Source organism: Neoarius graeffei, chromosome 8 (assembly GCF_027579695.1).
Source record: "Neoarius graeffei isolate fNeoGra1 chromosome 8, fNeoGra1.pri, whole genome shotgun sequence".
In the NCBI taxonomy this organism is placed as follows: Eukaryota; Metazoa; Chordata; class Actinopteri; order Siluriformes; family Ariidae; genus Neoarius; species Neoarius graeffei.
Window position 1 is genome coordinate 80,173,852 of NC_083576.1, and position 24,782 is coordinate 80,198,633.

General features: G+C 42.7%; 1 protein-coding gene across 6 annotated transcripts in view; it reads left to right on the top strand.

The window, feature by feature from the left end:
* Positions 1–24,782, top strand: part of mical2b (microtubule associated monooxygenase, calponin and LIM domain containing 2b) — a 235,187-nt gene that overhangs the window by 61,982 nt on the left and 148,423 nt on the right. For all 6 annotated transcript variants that reach the window (XM_060928315.1, XM_060928310.1, XM_060928312.1 and 3 more), the window contains exons 6-12: positions 2,410–2,565; positions 2,976–3,076; positions 8,017–8,274; positions 10,890–11,005; positions 13,324–13,450; positions 13,554–13,647; positions 17,467–17,614. In XM_060928315.1, coding sequence (XP_060784298.1) covers positions 2,410–2,565; positions 2,976–3,076; positions 8,017–8,274; positions 10,890–11,005; positions 13,324–13,450; positions 13,554–13,647; positions 17,467–17,614 — 1,000 coding nt within the window. The remainder of the gene's footprint in view (positions 1–2,409; positions 2,566–2,975; positions 3,077–8,016; positions 8,275–10,889; positions 11,006–13,323; positions 13,451–13,553; positions 13,648–17,466; positions 17,615–24,782) is intronic.

A 24,782-nucleotide genomic window follows, 5' to 3' on the forward strand; every position in this document is an offset into this window, starting at 1 on the left:
AGAGGAAAATTTATTTTTATCTGGTGTTTTTTTTTAATTCATCTTATACCACAGCGTGTAGTGGTTAGCACTGTCGCCTCACAGCAAGAAGGTCCGGGTTCGAGCCCCGTGGGCGGCGAGGGCCTTTCTGTGCGGAGTTTGCATGTTCTCCCCGTGTCCGCATGGGTTTCCTCCGGGTGCTCCGGTTTCCCCCACAGTCCAAAGACATGCAGGTTAGGTTAACTGGTGACTCTAAATTGACCGTAGGTGTGAATGTGAGTGTGAATGGTTGTCTGTGTCTATGTGTCAGCCCTGTGATTACCTGGCGACTTGTCCAGGGTGTACCCCGCCTTTCGCCCGTAGTCAGCTGGGATAGGCTCCAGCTCGCCTGCAACCCTGTAGAAGGATAAAGCGGCTACAGATAATGAGATGAGATGAGATCCAATCCGCTGTGTGGGTTGTGGTGGGGCGTTTGTTTTTGTATCGGATCAGTGCCATGTCCTCATCCGTCTGGCTGCTCCACTCACTGCAGGAAATGGCAGTCTGATACGTAACCGTTTGTGAAGGTTTGATAGATTAAACCGGTAGGCTGATGGTGACCTGTAATTAAGCTCTTTAAAGCATCCTGGTTTAGTCTTTAACTCTCCCACTCGGTAGGGAAGGAACGTCTGTGGGGTTGGTGTGTCTGAAGCATCACCGTCGACACATGAAACAACTTCTCAGTTCTGCTGAACATCCATCCATTCATTCTCTATACCACTTATCCATAAGCCAACCCCAGCTGACTTCAGGCGAGAGGCGGGGTTCACCCTGGGTAGGTCACCAGTCGATCACAGGACTGACACTGAGATGAACAAATAATTCACACTCGTGTTCACACCGATGGGAAACTTGGTGTCTCTGGACTGTGGGAGGAAACCGCAGAACCTAGAGGTTCAAACCCAGAACCTTCTTGCGATGAGGCGCAAGTACTAACCACTGCGCGACCGGTTTCTTGTTTGTTTAGAGCTGCATGCCAGTTTGATTTGTGTTTTAAATATACAAATTGTTTCTAAAAATATTTAACTCGATGTGTTTTTAAAATCCTTTATTTTTTTTTTATATGTTCCCCCTAGTGTTATGATTTAAAAGTTTAAGGAAGTGTACAAGCCATTTTCACAAGTATTTTAACATATATTAAAGCTACATGATGTAAGATTAGCATTCCCCCTCCCCCCAGCCAAAGATTCGGTCTCTAATGATTTAACGGAGTTTTACCGCATTTGAATAATTCCCACCCATGTTCGTGAAGCCCCGCCCCACCAGGATTTCCAGTGGCCCTGAATGTCTATAAAATGATTCAGGACGCGCATCCAAATACAAACCGGCGTTCCGGACCAGAAATCCATTTTCTAAATGGTCTTTCTGGGCTCTGTGTGCTTTTGGCAAGGCCAGGACATGGTCTACGGGGTCTTTTTGTTTTTGTGTTTTTTTTTTTTTTTTTAAATTAATCTCTCGCTGGCCAAAAGGCCCGAAGGGGGATTACGTCGTGGTGATGTCCATCCGTCTGTCCTGGAAAGGATACTCACCTTCTGAAATCAACTCCTCTCTCAATTTTTGGAGGAATTTCACGAAACTTGACGAGGCATTGTTATGTCGGTAATACGCATATTGTAATTTTGTTCATTTGGGCCACATTTTACCAGAGTTGCAGCCCTTCATTAACAAAACTATGATTTGACAATTTCATGAAGGTGTGCTCGCCTTCTGACATCAACCCCCTCACAATTTTTGGACGGATTTCTCGAAGCTTGGTAAAAGGCCTTGTTATATGACGGTAATACGCAGATTGCGATTTAATTTCGTTTGTGAAAATTTTCCCACAGTTTTGACCCTTGATTAAATAACTTTGACAATTTCATGAGGGCGGACGTTCTTCTGAAATCATCTCCTCTCACAATTTGTGGAGGAATTTCACCAAACTTGGTAGAAGGCTTTGTTATATGACCGTTATACGCAGATTGAAATTTCGTTTAATTTGGGCAAATTTTCCCAGAGTTATGCGCTTGATTATTAACAAACTTGTACGTTTGGCAATTTCATCAAGGTGTGCTTGCTTTCTGAAATCAACTTCCCTCGTAATTTTTGAAAGGCCCGAAGGGGGATTATGTCATGGTGACGTCCGTCCGTCCCAGGAAGGGTACTCGCCTTCTGAAATCAACTCCTCTCTCAATTTTTGGAGGAATTTCACGAAACTTGACAGGATTCTTTGTTGTATGTCGGTAATGCGCATATTGCAATTTTGTTCAATTCAGTTGCATTTTACCAGAGTTGCCAGCGGGGGATATTGTGCCTTCGGAGCACTCTTGTTTCTCCATATTCCCCCCCCCCCCCCCCCCCTTCTAATTCTGCTGCTGCCTTTTTTTTTTTTGCTGTTGCTTCTTGGCTCAGGTTTCAAAAGGAAGGAATTTCGAGGCAAGCTGGCCATCGCCATCACAGCCAACTTTGTGAACCGCAACACCACAGCGGAGGCCAAGGTGGAGGAAATCAGCGGCGTGGCTTTCATCTTCAACCAGAAGTTCTTCCTTGAGCTTAAGGACGAGACGGGCAAGTTCTCGTCCTTGAGTTATTTAATCACTTAAAATCTGTCCTGTTCTTCAGCTTGTACGAAAAAAACCAAAATGTTTATGTACTACATGATACATTTGTCATTATTATAAACAGACGGGTGAATTGTCTGACTTGAGATCTGACCATCATTTCTGATCAAATGAGGGTTAATGATTTTATCGTCTACTTTAATGAACCCTTCAAGTATGTGGTCTTGTGTATCAAGTTTTTTTTTTTTTTTTAAATAGTGCTCACATCCAAGAGATAATTAGACAGGAAATGATCTAGTGCTAAAGTCCAGAGCATGAGTCAAGATGTCTGTTTTCTTACCTTCAGTTTATATCCCACATTTATAAACCCATCATCTCTATGAATAGACAAAGTAAAGGTTGTTTCTTTTAAAACAGGGATTGATTTGGAGAATATTGTATACTACAAGGACAACACGCACTACTTCGTCATGACTGCGAAGAAACAGAGTTTGCTGGATAAAGGTGTTATTATTAACGTAAGTGGATATTTTAATTTAGACCGCACTTCTGCTGAGAGATATACGTACACTACAGTTCAAAAGTTTGGGGTCACTTTGAAATGTCCTTATTTTTGAAAGAAAAGCACTGTTCGTTTCAATGAAGATCACTTTAAACTAATCAGAAATCCACTCTATACATTGCTAATGTGGTAAATGACTATTCTAGCTGCAAATGTCTGGTTTTTGGTGCAATATCTCCATAGGTGTATAGAGGCCCATTTCCAGCAACTCTCACTCCAGTGTTCTAATGGTACAATGTGTTTGCTCATTGCTTCAGAAGGCTAATGGATGATTAGAAAACCCTTGTACAATCATGTTAGCACAGCTGAAAACAGTTGAGCTCTTTAGAGAAGCTATAAAACTGACCTTCCTTTGAGCAGATTGACTTTCTGGAGCATCACATTTGTGGGGTCGATTAAATGCTCAAAATGGCCAGAAAAAATGTCTTGACTATATTTTCTATTCATTTTACAACTTATGGTGGTAAATAAAAGTGTGACTTTTCATGGAAAACACAAAATTGTCTGGGTGACCCCAAACTTTTGAACGGTAGTGTATGTGTATGAGCGGCTTTGTTTAGCAAATTGCGTGCGTGTGTGCTTCTGGTTTGTACAGGATTAGAGCATTGGGACTTGCGGCATCTCTGGCCACACTTTATTAGTCTCCCCTCAGGGACGAATCATTTACTACAGCTGTGCGTGTGTGTAAATCTGACCCCAGGTTTCTCTCATGCCTCTGGGACGATTTACGCAGAGAGGATTAGAGGGTGATGAGGATGTTCCTTTACTGATTGAAACTCTATCAGGAAGGCCACTCGAGAGTCCATCTGCTGTGCTTTTTCCATACGCACGCAATCAACAGCAGTTAGTCAGTAGTCCATGGGCTCGAAAAAACCCATTGGTGCGTCTTTTTTTTTTGACGTTTACCATTGCCCTCCACTGTTCTCGAGCTTGTGTGGTCTCATCACCTGACATCATCGATCCACGCCTGTCTAGGCTGCCCCTTTCTGTTGCGTCCATCAACCATACCTAGCTTGATTATCTTCGACAACCGGTCGTCCTTCATTCTACACACGTGCCCAAACAGCTGAACTTTCCTCCTCTTGATGGTCCTCATCATCCAGGTGCACAGGCTGCCTGATCTCTTCACATAATGGAACCACTTCACATCTTGACAGCTACACTACCGTTCAAAAGTTTGGGGTCACCCAGACAATTTTGTGTTTTCCATGAAAAGTCACACTTTTATTTCCCACCATAAGTTGTAAAATGAATAGAAAATATAGTCGAGACATTTTTCTGGCCATTTTGAGCATTTAATCGACCCCACAAATGTGATGCTCCAGAAACTCAATCTGCTCAAAGGAAGGTCAGTTTTATAGCTTCTCTAAAGAGCTCAACTGTTTTCAGCTGTGCTAACATGATTGTACAAGGGTTTTCTAATCATCCATTAGCCTTCTGAGGCAATGAGCAAACACATTGTACCATTAGAACACTGGAGTGAGAGTTGCTGGAAATGGGCCTCTATACACCTATGGAGATATTGCACCAAAAACCAGACATTTGCAGCTAGAATAGTCATTTACCACATTAGCAATGTATAGAGTGGATTTCTGATTAGTTTAAAGTGATCTTCATTGAAAAGAACAGCGCTTTTCTTTCAAAAATAAGGACATTTCAAAGTGACCCCAAACTTTTGAACGGTAGTGTAGGTGTTGCAAATATGATGGACACATTACCGTATCACAGTACCAGAAGACGTTTCTGGGATGGGCATGTGATGGTGTGTCGTCGTCGTCGTCCCCTCTCGAGCAAAATGGCTCTGATCCTTGACTTGCAAGGGGCGGCGTAGTGGTTAACACTGTCACGTCACAGCAAGAAGGTCCGAGTTCAAGCCCAGCGGCTGATGGGGGCCTTTCTGTGCCCCCCTGTCTGCGTGGGTTTCCTCCGGGTGCTCCGGTTTCCCCCACAGTTCAAAGACATGCAGTTAGGTTAACATGGGACGGCCTTGGACTGAAGTGCCCAAGAGTGGCAGCGCGCACGTACGCAGCGGCTTTGCTCTCCTATGATAAACTAAATTTCGTTGCACATTTGTGCAGTGACGTGAAAGCAAAATAGAAACCCGGATGTCAGCCATGTTGGTGGAGATACAAATGCAGTGTCAAGTGACAGTCCATACAAAACATAGTCACGCGTGCACAACTCTGTTTTTCCACTGCTTTAAGCGTTCTTTTAGCTCTGCCATATCTTTGTACAATTTATGAAAAATGCTATAATAATTCTTGGGAAAAAATGTCTTAGCATTTAAGTACTTTTTATTCCATATTTTGGAGGGTTTTGTTTTCGAGGAGTCATTTCATCCACGGTTGGTTCAGCAACATGCTCCACCATTTTGCTTTTCTCTACTCATGGCATATGAGCTGATAGCCTAGTAGTAGAGTAGCCAATCAGAGCACATGATTTGCTCATATCCAGTGAATACTGTTTGATCTCGAACACACAGCCCGGCGCACATGGGCGATTTTCCGTCGCTTGGTTGTGCAACTTCTTGACGCAAGCAAAAAATTGCCTTTTGTGCGGGTATTTGCGACACCGGGGTATCAAACATGCTTGATATTCTGCGACAAAAAATCGCCAGTCGCTGACTTGTTGCAGAGATATCGCCATGTGTGCGTGTCTTTGTGATAAAGCGATCACCTCCAAAGGCTAAGCCAATCCCTGCCCACAGAGTAGTCACATGACTTCCACCTGACTTGCATCCCCCTCCTCAAATCACCCACTGGTTGTAGATGATGTGCACGCACAGCTACCCGAGACAGGAAACTTGCGTCCAAAAATCATAATACGCTTGCGATGAGAAGTCGCCCGTGTGCACCGGGCTTAAGAAGACAAGAAACTCGTCCGCTAATTAACTTTTGACGAGGTACACCACCTGTTAATTGAAAAGCATTCCAGGTGACTCCCTCATGAAGCTGGTTAAGATAACGCCAATATTGTACAAAGCGTCATCAAGGTAAAAGCTGGCTACTTTGAAAAATCTGAAATATCAAACATATATATTTAGTTTTATTAACACAATTCCATTTATTTTTTTGGGGTCCAAATCCTGCGCTCTGATTGGCTGGAGAGCGGGTCTGTATCCTACGGTACGGACCCCGGTTACGGACCTCTGGCGACTCGCTCGTTCACAACAACAAACATAATAGCATTTTTTTTTTTTTTTTTGGCAACATTTTATCTTTTTTTTTTTTTTTTTTTAATAAGATTTATTTATAAGATTATCAAAAATCTTATAAATTTTTACCAGCATTTCTCAGGAGAATAGCATTAATTTTACAGCATGGATAGCGATAACGACAGTGTTCACAGCGAAAGCGAGTTTTACTACCCTGAGGAAGAAGAAATAAAAGAAAACATTTCAGGAGAAAGCTAAAAACCTATAACTTGCTAATAGTTTGATCTCATTAGTTAATGAGGCCCATTTTGGACCATGTTATCCTAATACATATTACATTAGGTAAAAACTTTAAACCAGTACAATCTCATCTTCAAAGTTTCACCAAATGCCTTTATTTATGCAATATAAAGGTCATAATACTGTAGAACTTTGGTTGAGCAAAAACATGGCTGAATCCTGAATGACTCAATTTTGTATAAATAGGGGACTACAGTACATAGGCGGCAAAATGTATGCTGTGTTCACACTTATACCGGTATGAAAGTGGTATAACTGTATCGATACAAAGTATACCGGTACAGTTTAGTGCATCTGTCCACACTAGCGAGAAATCTTTGCGGTTTTCTTTCACGGTAGTTGAAATGCACGTACGTGAAATGTTTCCGTGGTTACCGAGTAACTTCCTTCCAAGAATATATGGCGGATGAAACAACGTGTGCGCTTTTTGTTGTCAATGTACAGTCTGAATCTCCGTTCTTCACCATTTTATTCAGTGAAGACATCGATTGAGGTGTGTGACTTTGCGCATGCGCATTATATTTGTATCGATACAGAGCCGCTTCATCTGTCCACACTACAGCGAAGCGCTACAGTACTGATACTGTACCGGTACGAAACCCATACATTTGTGGGTTTCGTACCGATACAGTTATACCGCTACAGTACCGGTATAGTTGCTAGTGTGGACAGGTGTTGCGGTACGAAAGTAGTTTCGTATCGGTACAAAATCCCTAGTGTGGACAGGGTAGTAGGTTTTTTTTTTTTTTTTTTTTTTTTTCCCCCCCTGCCATGGAAGTGCACTTGTATACCGAGGAGGAAGCCATTTGCATTACAGCCGTGAATGAGGATTCAAAATGGCAGCTCGGCTCGGTTTTCCCTTTCGGGCGCTCTCGTTTTCTGTTAGAATTTGGTAAAGAAAAAAATAAATATATTATTTACCAGCTTAAGGTCGGTCCGTATGGTGAAATACCGTGACCCCGGCCTTAAATACTGACCGAGGCCCTCTGGTCCCCTATTTATACAAAGCTGGTAAATAACATGTACATATGTTCCAGATGTTATTTCATAGTTTTGGTATCTTCAGTATTCTACAGTGTGGAAAATATGGGGGGAAAAAAACAAACAAACTATGAGTAGAGTAGGGGTGTACAAATTTTTGACTGGTAAATAAAGTATGGAATTTTTGGATTTATTAATGTATTTTTTTGGGGGGGAAAACGTTAATCATAAAACTACAGAGACGATGATTGAAGCAGCAATGGAAGGAAAGATTAATTTGTGTTCAGCTGCAGAGGCGTTAATGATCAGTAAATCAGGTGTTGATCATTTTTTGTTTGTTGCGTAAATAATTCTGACCCCCGACCTTTTTTGATTAATAGTCTGACCACGTGTGTGTGTGTGAATAATGTGTTAAACGCATTGCCTTTAAGCCAGATCTTTTTGTTTTTCTTTTCCATCAGGACTATATTGAAACAGAACGACTCCTGCACAGTGATAACGTCAGTCAGGAGGCTCTGCTCTCCTACGCCCGGGAGGCCGCTGACTTCGGCACCAACTACCAGCTGCCGTCGCTGGACTACGCCATGAACCACTACGGACAGCCCGACGTCGCGATGTTCGACTTCACCTGCATGTACGCGTCGGAAAACGCAGCGCTCATAAGGGAGAAGAACGGACACCAGCTGTTGGTGGCTCTGGTTGGAGATAGCCTTCTGGAGGTGCGGGGATAAAATGATTTGACTTGGTTTAAACTGCAGGTCGAACAGTTTGGCGAAATATCATATCCAAATGTAATCAATTAGCCGAGATCCAAATTTGCGCTGAAAGTATAAGGGTAATGTCGCAAACAAGCAGTGGAAGCTAATAGCTATGCATTTAGCATTGCATTATATCAGTGTCATCTTAAACGAACTTGGTTGTGATTTCTGACACAGCTGGGGGGGGGGAGCCATCTGGATGCCAAGTCACATTTCCTCATGACATAGTTTGGTAATGTGTGTACGGTATGTACAGTATATATTTAGTCAGTGCCTAAAAGCAGAGCTCCTGATGAGTTTGAGCAAAATATTTGGAAGGGCACAAAATCCACCTGAATAGAATTATAATATTGCACCATCGATTTGTATAGTGTTGTGTATTTCAATTCAGTAAATCACTACATCGTCTTGTGAAACCAATAATGAACCGCGCATCGCAGTTACTGTACGATACATTTATTCCTTTCTTTGACGCCGCATGCCACGCGCCAGAAACGACACCACGGCATTTAGGCCAGCCTTAATAAATTTTGTTGATGGTAGCATGGTATGAAAAATTCCAGTAGGAATTTTTACTATTTTAAAAATTCCAGTAGTAAAAATTGCAACAGGTGTAATTCATTTTACAGCAAATAATTTTATTTGACATGCAAATAATCTGATAATGCTCTAGAAACATTTATGGGGCGTAGCTAGGATTTTTCAAAGGGGGTGGGGGTGGTGGGTCACACACTGACCGTCAACCTGAGTACATTATGTAACAAAAAAAAAAAAAAAATTCCCATTGCTCCTTTTAGGTAGCTTAGAAACCGGCTCTTCCATTATTGCGGTTTCTTCCACGTTTTCTTGATGTGTTCTAGAAACGGCACTAAAACTTAGCTTCGAAGCCACAAAATGCAACTTTGATGGAAAAAATATCTCATCTCTCATCTCATTATCTGTAGCCGCTTTATGCTGTTCTACAGGGTCGCAGGCAAGCTGGAGCCTATCCCAGCTGACTACGGGCGAAAGGCGGGGTACACCCTGGACAAGTTGCCAGGTCATCACAGGGCTGACACATAGACACAGACAACCATTCACACTCACATTCACACCTACGGTCAATTTAGAGTCACCAGTTAACCTAACCTGCATGTCTTTGGACTGTGGCGGAAACCGGAGCACCCGGAGGAAACCCACGCGGACACGGGGAGAACATGCAAACTCCACACAGAAAGGCCCTCGCCGGCCACCGGGCTCGAACCCAGGACCTTCTTGCTGTGAGGCGACAGCACTAACCACTACACCACCGTGCCGCCTGGAAAAAATATATATAATAAATTGTTTACGTCGAAAGAAGGAGGAAAGTTTTGCTTGTTTTGACATGGCAGATTATTAACACGAGGAAATACTCGTAATTCGCAACTAAAAAAACTGCAGCTACACTGGCAGCTTGACCACGCTTTCTAGTGCGATCATGTTGCGCTTGTGCAGGACTGTCATTCCTGCGCGCCTTGGCTTGTGCACCTGAAGGCGCGCCTTGGGCTGCGCGCACGCCTAACGAGCTCAGGCACGCGCGCTGTTAACAAAGAACACCACCTGTCTTTAATCAATGAACTATGTTTAGGCTAGGTGGCACGGTGGTGTAGTGGTTAGCGCTGTCGCCTCACAGCAAGAAGGTCCGGGTTCGAGCCCCGTGGCCGGTGAGGGCCTTTCTGTGCGGAGTTTGCATGTTCTCCCCGTGTCCGCGTGGGTTTCCTCCGGGTGCTCCGGTTTCCCCCACAGTCCAAAGACATGCAGGTTAGGTTAACTGGTGACTCTAAATTGACCGTAGGTGTGAATGTGAGTGTGAATGGTTGTCTGTGTCTATGTGTCAGCCCTGTGATGACCTGGCGACTTGTCCAGGGTGTACCCTGCCTTTCGCCCGTAGTCAGCTGGGATAGGCTCCAGCTCGCCTGCGACCCTGTAGAACAGGATAAAGTGGCTACAGATAACGAAATGAGATGAGATGATCCCAAGCTGGGAAATTTTGTTGCAGCAGCAAGTTATCAGACTTGCGAAAAGAAAAGCACACACTGTACAACATAAAAATAGAATTTAAAAAAAAAATCAAGATTATACAAGCCGACTATACAATATACAGATAAAAACGTAACTGTACAAAATGTTCTTTTACATATGGCAATGTGCATGAGCAGTGCTAAAAACAAGAATTGTAATGAATGAAGATTTAAAAACTGTGCAAAAGTGGCAGTATTGAACAGAAGCTAGCTAAATGAAAACCAGTAAACTCTAACGGTGGTCGTGTAATTCGCTGCTAGCGCACTGGATGATCATAAGTTGCCCAAAATGATCAAAATTGTTCAGATAGAAATTGTTGCCCAGTCTCGGTGGAAAAGTGTCGAAGCAACATTGCCCAAAAAAGTTGCCCCGTGTATCATACGATTGTACGTTTTCATTGGTCATGGATTTTTTTTTTTAATCTGTTTTTAATGCTGTGGAAAATCCATGAAACAAATTCCTGCTGTTCTGTGATGAGACTTATTTCTTTTCTTTTCTTTGCTTATGTGTAATATGTGTTGTTGTCTGTCTCTCAGCCCTTTTGGCCGATGGGGACAGGATGTGCTCGAGGCTTCCTGGCTGCGTTCGACACGGTGTGGATGGTGCAGGGTTGGGTTCAGGGCAAAGCCCCTTTGGAGGTGTTGTCCGAGAGGTCAGAGTAACTCCATAGCTGATCCTTTTTTTGGGGGGGGGTCATAATAAATAGCATGTGTGTCTACAACCCCGATTCCAAAAAAGTTGGGACAAAGTACAAATTATAAATAAATATGGAATCCAATAATTTACAAATCTCAAAAACTGATATTGTATTCACAATAGAACATAGACAACATATCAAATGTTGAAAGTGAGACATTTTGAAATTTCATGCCAAATATTGGCTCATTTGAAATTTCATGACAGAACACATCTCAAAAAAGTTGGGACAGAGGCAATAAGAGGCTGGAAAAGTTAAAGGTACAAAAAAGGAACAGCTGGAGGACCAAATTGCAACTCATTAGGCCAATTGGCAAAAGGTCATTAACATGACTGGGTATAAAAAGAGCATCTTGGAGTGGCAGCGGCTCTCAGAAGTAAAGATGGGAAGAGGATCACCAATCCCCCTAATTCTGCGCCGACAAATAGTGGAGCAATATCAGAAAGGAGTTCGACAGTGTAAAATTGCAAAGAGTTTGAACATATCATCATCTACAGTGCATAATATCATCAAAAGATTCAGAGAATCTGGAAGAATCTCTGTGCGTAAGGGTCAAGGCCGGAAAACCATACTGGGTGCCCGTGATCTTCGGGCCCTTAGACGGCACTGCATCACATACAGGCATGCTTCTGTATTGGAAATCACAAAATGGGCTCAGGAATATTTCCAGAGAACATTATCTGTGAACACAATTCACCGTGCCATCTGCCGTTGCCAGCTAAAACGCTATAGTTCAAAGAAGAAGCCGTATCTAAACATGATCCAGAAGCGCAGACGTCTTCTCTGGGCCAAGGCTCATTTAAAATGGACTGTGGCAAAGTGGAAAACTGTTCTGTGGTCAGACGAATCAAAATTTGAAGTTCTTTATGGAAATCAGGGACGCCGTGTCATTCGGACTAAAGAGGAGAAGGACGACCCAAGTTGTTATCAGCGCTCAGTTCAGAAGCCTGCATCCCTGATGGTATGGGGTTGCATTAGTGCGTGTGGCATGGGCAGCTTACACATCTGGAAAGACACCATCAATGCTGAAAGGTCTATCCAGGTTCTAGAGCAACATATGCTCCCATCCAGACGACGTCTCTTTCAGGGAAGACCTTGCATTTTCCAACATGACAATGCCAAACCACATACTGCATCAATTACAGCATCATGGCTGCGTAGAAGAAGGGTCCGGGTACTGAACTGGCCAGCCTGCAGTCCAGATCTTTCACCCATAGAAAACATTTGGCGCATCATAAAACGGAAGATACGACAAAAAAGACCTAAGACAGTTGAGCAACTAGAATCCTACATTAGACAAGAATGGGTTAACATTCCTATCCCTAAACTTGAGCAACTTGTCTCCTCAGTCCCCAGACGTTTACAGACTGTTGTAAAGAGAAAAGGGGATGTCTCACAGTGGTAAACATGGCCTTGTCCCAACTTTTTTGAGATGTGTTGTTGTCATGAAATTTAAAATCACCTAATTTTTCTCTTTAAATGATACATTTTCTCAGTTTAAACATTTGATATGTCATCTATGTTCTATTCTGAATAAAATATGGAATTTTGAAACTTCCACATCATTGCATTCCGTTTTTATTTACAATTTGTACTTTGTCCCAACTTTTTTGGAATCGGGGTTGGTCCAAAATCACCATTTTCTCAGAGCAGTAGGAAGATACCTTCTACCATATTTCCATTAGATAGTAGATTTTGCTTTTTTGAGTCTCTTTGACACTCAGTTTCAGTCCCCCCCCGCTTATCACGTCTCCTTCAGCTTGTGAGTTAAATGTCTCGACCTTGGTCTTTTGGACCAAGAGGAACTACATTCACACAAGGAATTTGTTCTTGTGAAAACAGAAATGGCCCAAACCGGACCAAAAGACCATCGGGGGGGGGGAAGGAAAAAAAAAAGTGGTGGTTTTAGCAATTTTAGTTGTAATAGCCATATGGTGATCAAGCTTGGAGATGGATGGGCTCCACCAAGTTTAAATGCTCTAGACACATTGATGATGGACTGTTAATGTCTTCAGTGGTGCCCTTACAGCCCTTGTTGGCTATGGGGAGAAGCAGTAGTGATATGGTGGTGAGGAGATGAATTCATGGGAAATTAAATCTTGTATTGGCTTCCCATCATGTTCCAGTTGGTTGGAAATAAACTAGCAAAAGTCACAAACCATCAAGTTAAAAAAAAAAGGCCTTGGGAGGTAAAGCGTTCTATAAAATCTCTTCTCTGCACACATCCTCCATTTTGGAGTTGTCGGTAATGTTCATGGTGTTCTCTGTGACAGGGAAAGCATCTACAGGCTGCTGCCTCAAACCACAGCAGAAAACCTCAGTAAGAACTTTGAGCAGTACACCATCGATCCTGCAACTCGCTACCCCAACCTCAACTCCACCTGCGTCCGACCACACCAGGTGCTGCTTGCACTAACTAGTACACTAGCAAAATCCAACCATGTTTACATGTCTCTTCATCCTTCTGACCGTCTTTCTGTCCTTCACTCAATCGCTGCATCAGGTTCGGCATCTATACATCAACGGGGAGCAGAACTCGGGTTCGCTGGAGGAGCGAAGTGGACCTACGCGCAGGTCTATCAGTATCTCCAGGAAAGGTGAGGCAGGTTATTCAAATTAACCACTACAACACACGTTTTAGAGAGATCTATTTTTCATTTATTAAGCTGTAAGTCCACACGCTGATCTATTTCCATAAAATATAACCCTTCTTTTTAAATACAAATTACAGAGTGATAAATTTATTAGCTTGCCCTTCAAGCATGTGAGAGCTCCAATGAGCTTCCTATTTTGGATTTCTGGAAATGTACAGGTTGGCGCAATTTAACCCAAATTATTACGAGCTAGTTGTTGAGTTAATGCGTTGATAAAATAAGTGATGACTCAAGTTATTGGGAAAATGATGTGTAGCTGTAATCCTCATCATTAATTTATAAGTGAATTAGTAAAAATGATTCCTGCTGATGACCAAGAATGACCCTTGGCTGATGTGTGTAGTGCAGCAGGTGGCGAGAAGGACATGCTAGTGAGGTGTTGTGCCTTTTTTATATAATATATAAATAAAAAAAACGGGGGGCGGGGAAGCAAGTTAATCAAAACAGTTTAGATTTTGAACCAGTTCGCTATTTTGACAACTCGCATCTAGTCAGCAGGAAAACACCAGTAGTGATGCCATTGGAGTGAAATATCAGGAATTATTTTTTTCGCGGTGCAGTTTCCACCAAATCCCGCGCTCTGATTGGCTGGTGAGCAGGTCCATATCTTACGGTACAGACCCTGGTTATGGACCTCTGGCGACTTGCTCGTTCACAACAAAAACAAACGTAGCAATTTTTGTCAACATTTATTTTCGCATTTCTCAGGAGAATAGCATTAATTTTACAGCATGGATAGCGATAACGACAGTCTTCACTGCGAAAGCGAGTTTTTCTACCCTGAGGAAGAAGAAATAAAAGAAAACATTTCAGGAAAAAGCTAAAAACCTCTAACTGTTGCTAACGCCGAGCAAAAACATGGCTGAATCCTGAATGACTCAATTTTGTATAAATAGGGCACTACATAGGTGGCAAAATGTAGTTTTTTCCTGCCATGGAAGTGCACTTGTATACCGAGGAGGAAGCCGTTTGCATTACAGCCGTGAATGAGGATTCAAAATGGCGGCTCGGCTCGTTTTTTCCTTTCGGGCGCTCTCGTTTTCTGTTAGAATTTGGTAAAGAAAAAAATAAATATATTATTTACCAGCTTAAGGTCGGTCCGTATGGTGAAATACCGTGACCTCGGCCTTGAATACTGACCTCGGCCCAGAGGGCCTCGCTCAGTTCTTTCAAGACCTCGGTCACAGTATTTCACGATACGGACCTCCTAGCTGGTAAATAACATGCATACATACAGGACACTTTTTCAATGGAATAAAGACGTGTTCTATTCCCTTCTAGCGCGTTTCATTCATTTGGTTTGATAGCATGCAATATTGTTAGCATATCGCTTATCCTACGTGTATTACGTCACTCTACCCAATGGAGAATGAGCGTGCAATATGGTTTGATATTGCATGGTTAAGTCAACATGACGTCACACGTCGGAGATGTAAAACTTCCACGCTAGCGAGCGACTGGGACAATTTGTAACAAACATGGCCGCCAGGTTTGCTTCGTTAAATACGGCTGATTTTGAGAGAATTTTGAAAGAGCAAGATGCGTTGAACACCCGAAAGGAATGTGTATGAAATAATATTGTCTATCTTTTTTTTTTTCCACGGTATATCAGATATATTCCATTCAGCTACTCATCTTCCACTCCTTCAATATCATGCTAGCTGAATGGAATATATCTGATATACCACGAAAAAAAGCTAGCCATTATTATGTAAATGTCATTCAGATCCGTGATGTATTTCGTCTGAAAAATGTGAGTTTTTCAACACGAGAAGATAAACTTCATATTTTCAAGGCAATGTGTGATTTTTCTTTTTATTATCTCAACACATTCACAAACAATAAGTGCCCAAATTTATCAAAACAATTCACCGATTTCCTCACAAGTGACTTAGAGATTTGTCACGTTTTTGGTTCTCCATGTCCCAGATGGAGCTTGTACAGTGCTGAGCGTAAATGAGTGCACCCCCTTTGAAAAGTAACATTTTAAACAATATCTCAATGAACACAAACAATTTCCAAAATGTTGACGAGACAAAGTTTAATATAACATCTGTTTAACTTATAACGGGAAAGTAAGGTTAATAATATAACTTGGATTGCACATTTTTCAGTTTTACTCAAATTAGGGTGGTGCAAAAATGAGTACACCCCACAACAAAAACTACTACATCTAGTACTTTGTATGGCCTCCATGATTTTTAATGACAGCACCAAGTCTTCTAGGCATGGAATGAACAAGTTGGTGACATTTTGCAACATCAATCTTTTTCCATTCTTCAACAATGACCTCTTTTAGTGACTGGATGCTGGATGGAGAGTGATGCTCAACTTCTCTTCAGAATTCCCCAAAGAAAATAATTTCTTTACACCACAAAGGTGAAGGCTACAAGAAGATCAGCAAAGCTTTACTTATCAGTCAGAATACTGTAGCAAAAGTGGTACAAAAATTTAAGAAAGATGGAACTGCAACCATCTCAGAGACGTCCAGGTCGTCCACGGAAGTTAACACCTCGACAGGAGCGTCTTCTGATGAGAAGGGTTGAAGAAAATCGGCATGCAAGTTCACTGCAGTTATCTAAAGAAGTAGAAAGCCAAACTGGGGTGACTATTTCCCATGACACAATACGGTGTACACTGCAGAGGAATGGCATGCATGGATGCCATCCACGAAAGAAGCCTCTCCTAAAGCCCAGGCACAAAAAAGCCCACCTAGAGTTTGCAGGGCCCATGCTGACAAAGATGAAGACTACTGGGACTCTATACTCTGGAGTGATGAGACCAAGATAAATGTTTTTGGAACTGATGGCTTCAAAACTGTATGGCGTCGCAAAGGTGACGAATACAAAGAAAAATGCCTGGTGCCTACAGTGAAACATGGTGGTGGCAGTGTCCTTATGTGGGGCTGCATGAGTGCTGCTGGTGTCGGGGAGCTGCATTTCATTGATGGCATCATGAATTCACAGACGTATTGCTCTATACTGAAAGAGAAGATGCTACCATCACTCCATGCCCTTGGTCGTCGTGCACTTTTCCAACATGACAATGATCCTAAACACACATCTAAGGCCACTGTTGGATTTCTGAAGAAGAACAGGGTGAAAGTGATTCAGTGGCCAAGTATGTCTCCTGATCTGAACCCAATCGAACACCTATGGGGAATTCTGAAGAGACAAGTTGAGCATCACTCTCCATCCAGCATCCAGTCACTAAAAGAGGTCATTGTCGAAGAATGGAAAAAGATTGATGTTGCAAAATGTTGCCAACTTGTTCATTCCATGCCTAGAAGACTTGGTGCTGTCATTAAAAATCATGGAGGCCATACAGAGTACTAGATGGAGTAGTTTTTGTTGTGGGGTGTACTCATTTTTGCACCACCCTAATTTGAGTAAAACTGAAAAATGTGTAATCTAAGTTATATTATTAACCTTACTTTCACATTATAAGTTAAACAGATGTTATATTAAACTTTGTCTCGTCAACATTTTGGAAATTGTTTGTGTTCGTTGAGATATTGTTTAAAATGTTACTTTTCAAAGGGGGTGTACTCATTTACGCTCAGCACTGTATGTCCATATCTCGAGTGCCTTACTGAGTAAATTGAGCTGTAGTGAAAAGGGTGTGTTTAAAATCCCTATAAAGTCCATCATTATGTGGAAAAAAAAAAGTAAGTACTGAGGTTAAAGTTGGGGTGGATGAAGTCATGGTGAAATTTAGCAAGTCAGTGCTTACAAACGTAGGTGTACGTGCGTGTGCTTTCAGAATCGGAGGTGCGGCCCAGCCGCTTGTTGCTGTGGTGTCAGAAGCAGACCCAAGGATACAGAGGAGTAAATGTTACTGACCTTACTACATCCTGGAGGAGTGGCCTCGCCCTGTGCGCCCTTATCCACCACCAACATCCTGACCTCATGTGAGTGAGATGCACACGGAATTGACAGTAAGAAACAGTAATTCACATACTTGCCTCGTTCCACCACTATGACCATCACACTCACTCGCACGCTTTCAGTAAGCGCTTTTAAAGCCGCAGTTTATCCCATGTGAATGCTGCATGTGAGGTAGGAATGCAGCCTGAATGGGATGCCAGTCAATACACCAACACACACATGCGTTTACACCTAGGGCCAAGCTATCTTCTGGCAGGTTTTCTGGGAGTTTGGAAGAAACCAGAGAACCTGAAAGAAACCCACTTGGACACGGAGAATGTACAAAACTCCACACGGACACTAACCCGAGTTCAAGGTCGGACCGGGATAGTCCCAAGGAGACAGTGCTTCCTGCTGTACCATGGATTCGTGCCGTCCATTCCGATCGTCAAATTCCTTTAAATACTTGCTCAAGTAGTCTCATCTCATTATCTGTAGCCGCTTTATCCTGTTCTACAGGGTCGCAGGCAAGCTGGAGCCTATCCCAGCTGACTACGGGCGAAAGGCGGGGTACACCCTGGACAAGTCGCCAGGTCATCACAGGGCTGACACATAGACACAGACAACCATTCACACTCACATTCACACCTACGCTCAATTTAGAGTCACCAGTTAACCTAACCTGCATGTCTTTGGACTGTGGGGGAAACCGGAGCACCCAGAGGAAACCCACGCGGACACGGGGAGAACATGGAAACTCCACACAGAAAGGCCCTCGCCGGCCACGGGACTCGAACCCGGACCTTCTTGCTGTGAGGCGACAGCGCTAACCACTACACCACCATGCCGCCTGCTCAAGTAGTACTTAAAATATTTAGATGTTACTGTGCCGATCATCTTGTACTGTTTTGTAGGTGCAATTGGTGATTAAGTGATCAATCTCATTAATTAATACCATTAATTTTGGTGCTTAATAATAAATTACCAAACAGCTAAATTATGGTATATTCCAAATTATTATGATCACTTACCGTATTACACAACTCATATGCACCTTGGAATTCTTTGAGGTTGGGCACTTCAAAATTGTCGGAACAACAAATAAACACAGTTTCAATAATAAATGAATTTATTATAACAAAGATAAAATTGGATAATAGCAGTTGGAATCATTATATACAAATATGATATATACTTGGTGTGTGTGTGTAGGCTTCGTGGTAAACAAAAGGTTAGCCTAGCTTGCTAACGAGACAAAAGAATTAGCTGTGTGGCTAGCTAAGGTGTGTGTGTGTGTGTGTAAACAAAAGAATTAGCTCTGGTAGCTAACTCCACGTGTTTGTGGGGGGAGGATGATGACCTTGTGGTCCCTTGAGACAATACAATTAGCCCTGGATGCTAATGAAACAAAAGAATTAGCCGTGTGTTTAGCTAAGGTGTGTTTGTGAGGCCTGTGGCCACGTGTTTCTAAGTAACAAATGACTAGCCGGTAGCTAACCCACTAGCTCATAACACTACTAAATCCACTGAAATCTTGAGGTCAAAATGTGTAATAAGGAAATTGAGGATGTTAGTGAGGAATAGAGAAGCATGCACAGACTATTAAACAATTGAGAGATTAAAACAAAATAGAACAATCATCAATTCAACACGCTGCGTGTCTACAGTGTAAACAATTAAACCGTTCCTGAGTTTAAATTCACACTACTTCAATAAAAGCTAATTCCTAAGACTAGGTTTTGCCCAAATGCCAGTCTTACTTCAGTATCTCGTCTCTACGCGAGATTGAGAAGATGTTCCGAGACTTTTGGAGTTTCACCGTTGTGGAGCACGTGAGTCGCTTCTGTAGAAAGCAGAGGATTTCTTGATCCGATGCGTGGTCGCTCGTGATGAAAAGAGAGTCTCTGATCAGAATAATGTGCACAGCGCTTTAACTAGAAGGATCCGGTCGCTTCTAACTCTTTAACTGCTTGGGCTGCATTCGTACGTAACGTTAGTGATAATAGACAAACAAAACCGGCTGTAGCTCAATCGGAGTTTAAAATCGCGCGATTCCAGAATCTACCGTGGCCAAAGGTGAAAGAAAAGCACGAAAATCTGATTCTTGAGGAAAAAGAAAAGACATCTTTATCTGGTTTTCTGGTGCGGGGTATCTTTGTGTCCAGATGGCTTGACATCCAAGATGAGAGAGAGAAAGTATGGCGGATTTCCGGGTCACTTATGCCTTCCTGGAGGATGTGACGTTGGTGATCCCGCCCCGGCGTGATGCAGGTCAACGCGGAAGTTGGCTGATGGGAAATGTAGTCCTTAGACAGACTGTTGTAGTTCTTAGACAGTAGGTGGCGACTGTACCTACAGTTTAGATGGTAAACATTAGCTGTAGTGCAGTCACACAATAATCCATCCATGGAAGACTACTTGCAGAAAACCATGGGGGATTTTATTTTATTTTTTTATAAACTTGATGGGAAATGAAAACAATTGGAAGCACTGATTGTTTCTTTGTCAATGATTAACTTGCATTTATGACGTGGGATCCTTATAAAAATACATCCTTATGGCTTCTTATTTACTGTATATGCTCAATGCATAGTTTACCAAAACGGTGATGTCGAAGCTAACGTGTTAATACAGTGCCATCTGAGGGGATTGCAAACGAACATCCTGAAGATCACCATTACAAAACCATATATTAAAAAAAATAAAGAATATGGCACAAACAGGACTGTCATAACCAGGGGCAAGTCAGCACGATGCTACCACCACTGTAATATTAAAAAAGGAGGAATAATATGCATTATTAACCATAATGAATAGGAAAGTTGACAAATCCTTTATCATTGGCATCTTTCGGTCATGATTGGCCATGGATCTGTGCCTTGAGTCGCAATCAGTTGGCACTGGAGCAGCGCCTGTTATGGCTGTGCAGGCCGATGCAGGAACGTCAGTCCCTGCCGCAGCAGCTGCACTTAATCTTGGGCAAGGTCTTCCTATCCATTGCTGTCCATGTTGAGGGCCTTCATGGCTCTTTTAAACTGGAGTTTGGCATGGCCCTGAGCTCTCTTATCTGTTGCAAGCTCGCTATGCGGCAGGTCCTTGGGAATCGTGCCGTCCTGCATCCTGCGGACGTGTCCCAGATATCGGAGTCGGCATTGATGTAGCAGAGTGAAGATGCTGGGTGTGGTGGCACGCTCGAGGACCTTGTTACGGGGCCTGACCATTTGATGCCCAGAATCTGCCTCAGGTTGCCTATGTGGATGGTATTGAGCTCCCTTTCTTGCCTCGGGTACAGGGTCCATGACTTGCTGACATACCATATAAGAGGGCACTGAGCACACATGCTGTGTAGAGTGTCGTCTTGGTCTTTAGGGTCACTTTGGTGTTGTCCCAGACCCGCTTTGAGAGTCTGGCAAGTGTTGAAGCTCGGCCAATTCGTCTGCTGAATTTGGAGTCCATGGAGAAGTCATAGGTTACTGTTGAGCCGAGATATGTAAACTCCTTCGTTACATCTAGCTGATAGTTGTTTATGGTGATTGTTGACAAAATGCTTTCATATACTGAAAGTTCAAGTAATATTTATTTGGGCCTGAGTACCGGAGGCATAAGGCACTCTTGTTTTTAACTAAGGATTCTTATTATATTCTTTGTATTCTTCTTTTTCTTCAAGACTTGGCCATTTTTGACGTGGTTCCCATGGGTGAAAACTCATGAAATTTGGTACCCCGGTCCTGGCCACCGCTACTAAGGGATAGAGGCTTGGCCCCTGGGTGTATCTAGGGACTCCATAGTGCCCCCTGCATGTCATTGAGACTTTAAAGGACATATTCTGGACCAATTTGTGTTTTTGTTTTTTTAATATGAAAGTATGTCCCTTTACACACTCATCCAGAAGGGTAATTTTGCAGAAGGCCATCTGTCTACAGCAGAAAAAAATAAATAAAACGCGTCTGGAAAAATCCCAAGGGAGTCTGGAGCCAGATTCGTGACGTTACCTGCGGAAGCGCCAGCAGGCTGCGCGAGCTTTGCACGGTTTCAGTGCAGAGTCTGTGTAGACCAAGCGCTCCCATTTCTCTCTCATTGTCCGGTCTTTTCGGAAACGATGAGTACTAATCCCATCAAGATTGGTGTTGCTACACCCTCCTACGATACATCTGTTAACCATTTTAATAATTATGTGATAATGTTGAAGAAATTTGCAGAAAACCACCAGGTCGTTTTCTCATAAACAAACCAGCGCTGACGTAGGATTCTGAAGGAGGTGTCCCGCACGCGACGTCACGAAAATCAAAGTTTCCCGGGAAATCCAAAAATTGCAGAGAATGCAGAATGTTACAGATATTTGACCAAAGTTTAATATAAAATAGGAGAATTACATTGATCTTGTTCCTGAATTTACCCGTGATATGCACTTTAAACACACTGGCATGAATTGAGCTGCTTTTGAACGCTTCTTCCTCTACAGTGGTTTACTGGTTTTCCAGTTCCTTCACAAACTTCATCACACAGCGGCAGTCATTATGTGCCCTGGCGGAAATTAAAACAAGAAATATATGTTCATCTCGAATAGATATGTATGAAAGAGACTATGTAACACCTGCCTTTCCGGATTTCCTTGCTCTGTGTGTGTGTGTGTGTGTGTGTGTGTGTGTGTGAGAGAGAGCAAGAACGAATGTTGACATGCTTGTAATGTGACTTGATCACACTCACTTTAGGCATCTGACTCCATATCCTTCATTTCCAGCTTTCCTCAACATTTCCTTGCACAGCTTATCTCACGGGCACAAACGCTGCCTGCTAAATATCACACTGCCTTGTCGAGAAGGAGCCAGGGTTTGTCACCGACGACCACGGATATGGTTCACTCATACACGCACATGCACAGCTTGTTGGCCGTGAAGGAGGAAGTTTATTCTGGATGCCCCCTCCCCCTCTCCCAATGCAAATTCAACAAGCCTCAACAGAAACTGAAGAGCTTTAGGCCCTGTCCACACGGCAACGGATTCGGGTGAATCTGATAAAATTGTTTATCGTTTCGGCCTGGCGTCCACACGGCACTGGCGTTTTGGATGCCCCAAAACGAAATCTTTTGAGAACGGGTTCCAGAGTGAAAAAATCTGGCAACGGCGCCGTTGCGAAGTCGTCTGGATGAGTAGAACGGATTTGTTTACGATGACGACGTCACAACCACATGACTGTCAGTGCTTCACGCCGGGTAGAAGTGTAACGAACTCGATGCGAGTTGTCAACAAATCCTATAACTTGGTTCATGAAACGCGCTTACATAATATTTTCACTGTGAATATTTATTGTGTAATGGTGCAAAGTGAGAGAGAGAGAGAGAGAGAGAGAGAGTGAGAGAATAGCCCTTAGGGCAGAGTCTTTAGTCCAAACACTGCGGAAGCAGTACCAAACCGCGCACCGCCTGTGCGCTTTCCAAAAACAAAAACAATCCCGCCAGCAAACATAGGAAAAAAAAAAAAAAAAGGAATGATCTGACCTCTTCAGATGTTGGTTTAAGTCCAACAATACATTCCTCAAAAAGGGCGTAGAAGAACAAAGTAATCCATCAACGTGTAGCATTCAATTTATTCCGGACCATTAAAGAATTCTGGAGGATATCAGAATGTTGGCGTAACGGCTTCCATCTACCCCCGTTCATTCCTCTTTCCGCGTCTTTCGTTTTACGCTACTGATTAATAATCAAAACTTTGTGGCTGATGCTACAGAAGAAGGGGTTTATGCACATGTGTCCTACTTCTATTGTTCTGGTGTCTCCGATGGGACCGTCTTACAGCGCACGTAGAGGTGTGGCATGTGTATTGCATCGTTTTCAGCAAGTGTTGCGTTGCCATATGAACCTGATATTTTACTGATCCGTTGCCCATGTGGACGCGATATTTAAAAAAAAAAAATCTCGTTGCCATTGTCGTGTGGATGTAACCTTAGTTTTCGGGCTTGAGTTTCCCCCCCACCAGCAGTCATGGCCATCACCAGCGTGGAAAAAATTCCTAATTGTTTTCACCAGCTTATTTTAGCTGCCACAATTTGAAGCTTGCCCGTTTTGTTTATTAAACAACACATCCGTTCTCAATTCTGTAGATCAGGGCTTTTCAAAGTGTGGGAGAGTCAGCCCCCCCCAGAGAGCAAATAAACAACAGCGCCCCCCACCACAATTTTTGTTGTTGCTATACTTAATGTTCCATTCGTATTTAAAAAAATGGTTGTTGCACACATTTTTATTTTTTTCTTTTACACATTTAAAACATCTATGCTTTTTTAACAGTGTTAGGTGTAACGCGTTACAAAAGTAACGAATTACTGTAATGCATTGCTTTTTGCAGTAACGCGGTAATATAAGGCATTACAGAAAAAAATTTGGTAATATTTTACTCGGTACAAATGTCAGTAACGCGCGTTACAATGTATTTTTAACCTGGAATGAAGTGGTGGGCTTTTTTCCCTTCATACAAATTCGTCAAAATCACCGCGAGATCAGCAGAGGTGAAACATCCGTGCAAAATGTTTCGCTTCCTTTTCCTTTAGGCTAGTCAGACAGGAGAGAGAGATGAGTGAACCTGCAGCTGATCTAACGTCGGATAGCACATTCTCCAGATGGGCACACGCCCATTACTTTAACCTCCTAGGGCTTAGCGGTCACATGTGTGGACAGCACTTTATGGAAATTCGGAACAAGAATCCACATATGTGGACATACTTTTTCTCTAAAAGTACATCTTATCAAAAGATGATGCTTAGTTTTTATTCTAATCAGGTTCTAATAAGCCCAAATAGCAAAGAGAAATAAAAAATGCATGTAAAAAAACAGCTTGGGCCTTAGGAGGTTAAGTTTGTGAAAAATAAGGATGTGAAGAACATCGTAGTCAAATGCACTTTGTGTGCTAAACCTAAAGAACTGTCCACTTCCCGAAATACCACCAGTAATTTAACTAAGCATTTCCAGAGGTGCCATAGTAACATGAAGTTAGCAAGGAAGCAAGCGGTGGATGAGAGTGGCGATAAAATCACAAAGCAGCCAAAATTAACGTTCTGCCGCTCTAAGGCTATGTTCACACTGCAGGCTGAAGTGACTCAAATCCGATCTTTTCGCCCATATGTGACCTGTATCCGATCTTTTATTGACAATATGAACAACACAGATCCGATTTTTTCAAATCCGACCCAGGCCGTTTGGATATGTGGTCCTAATTCCGA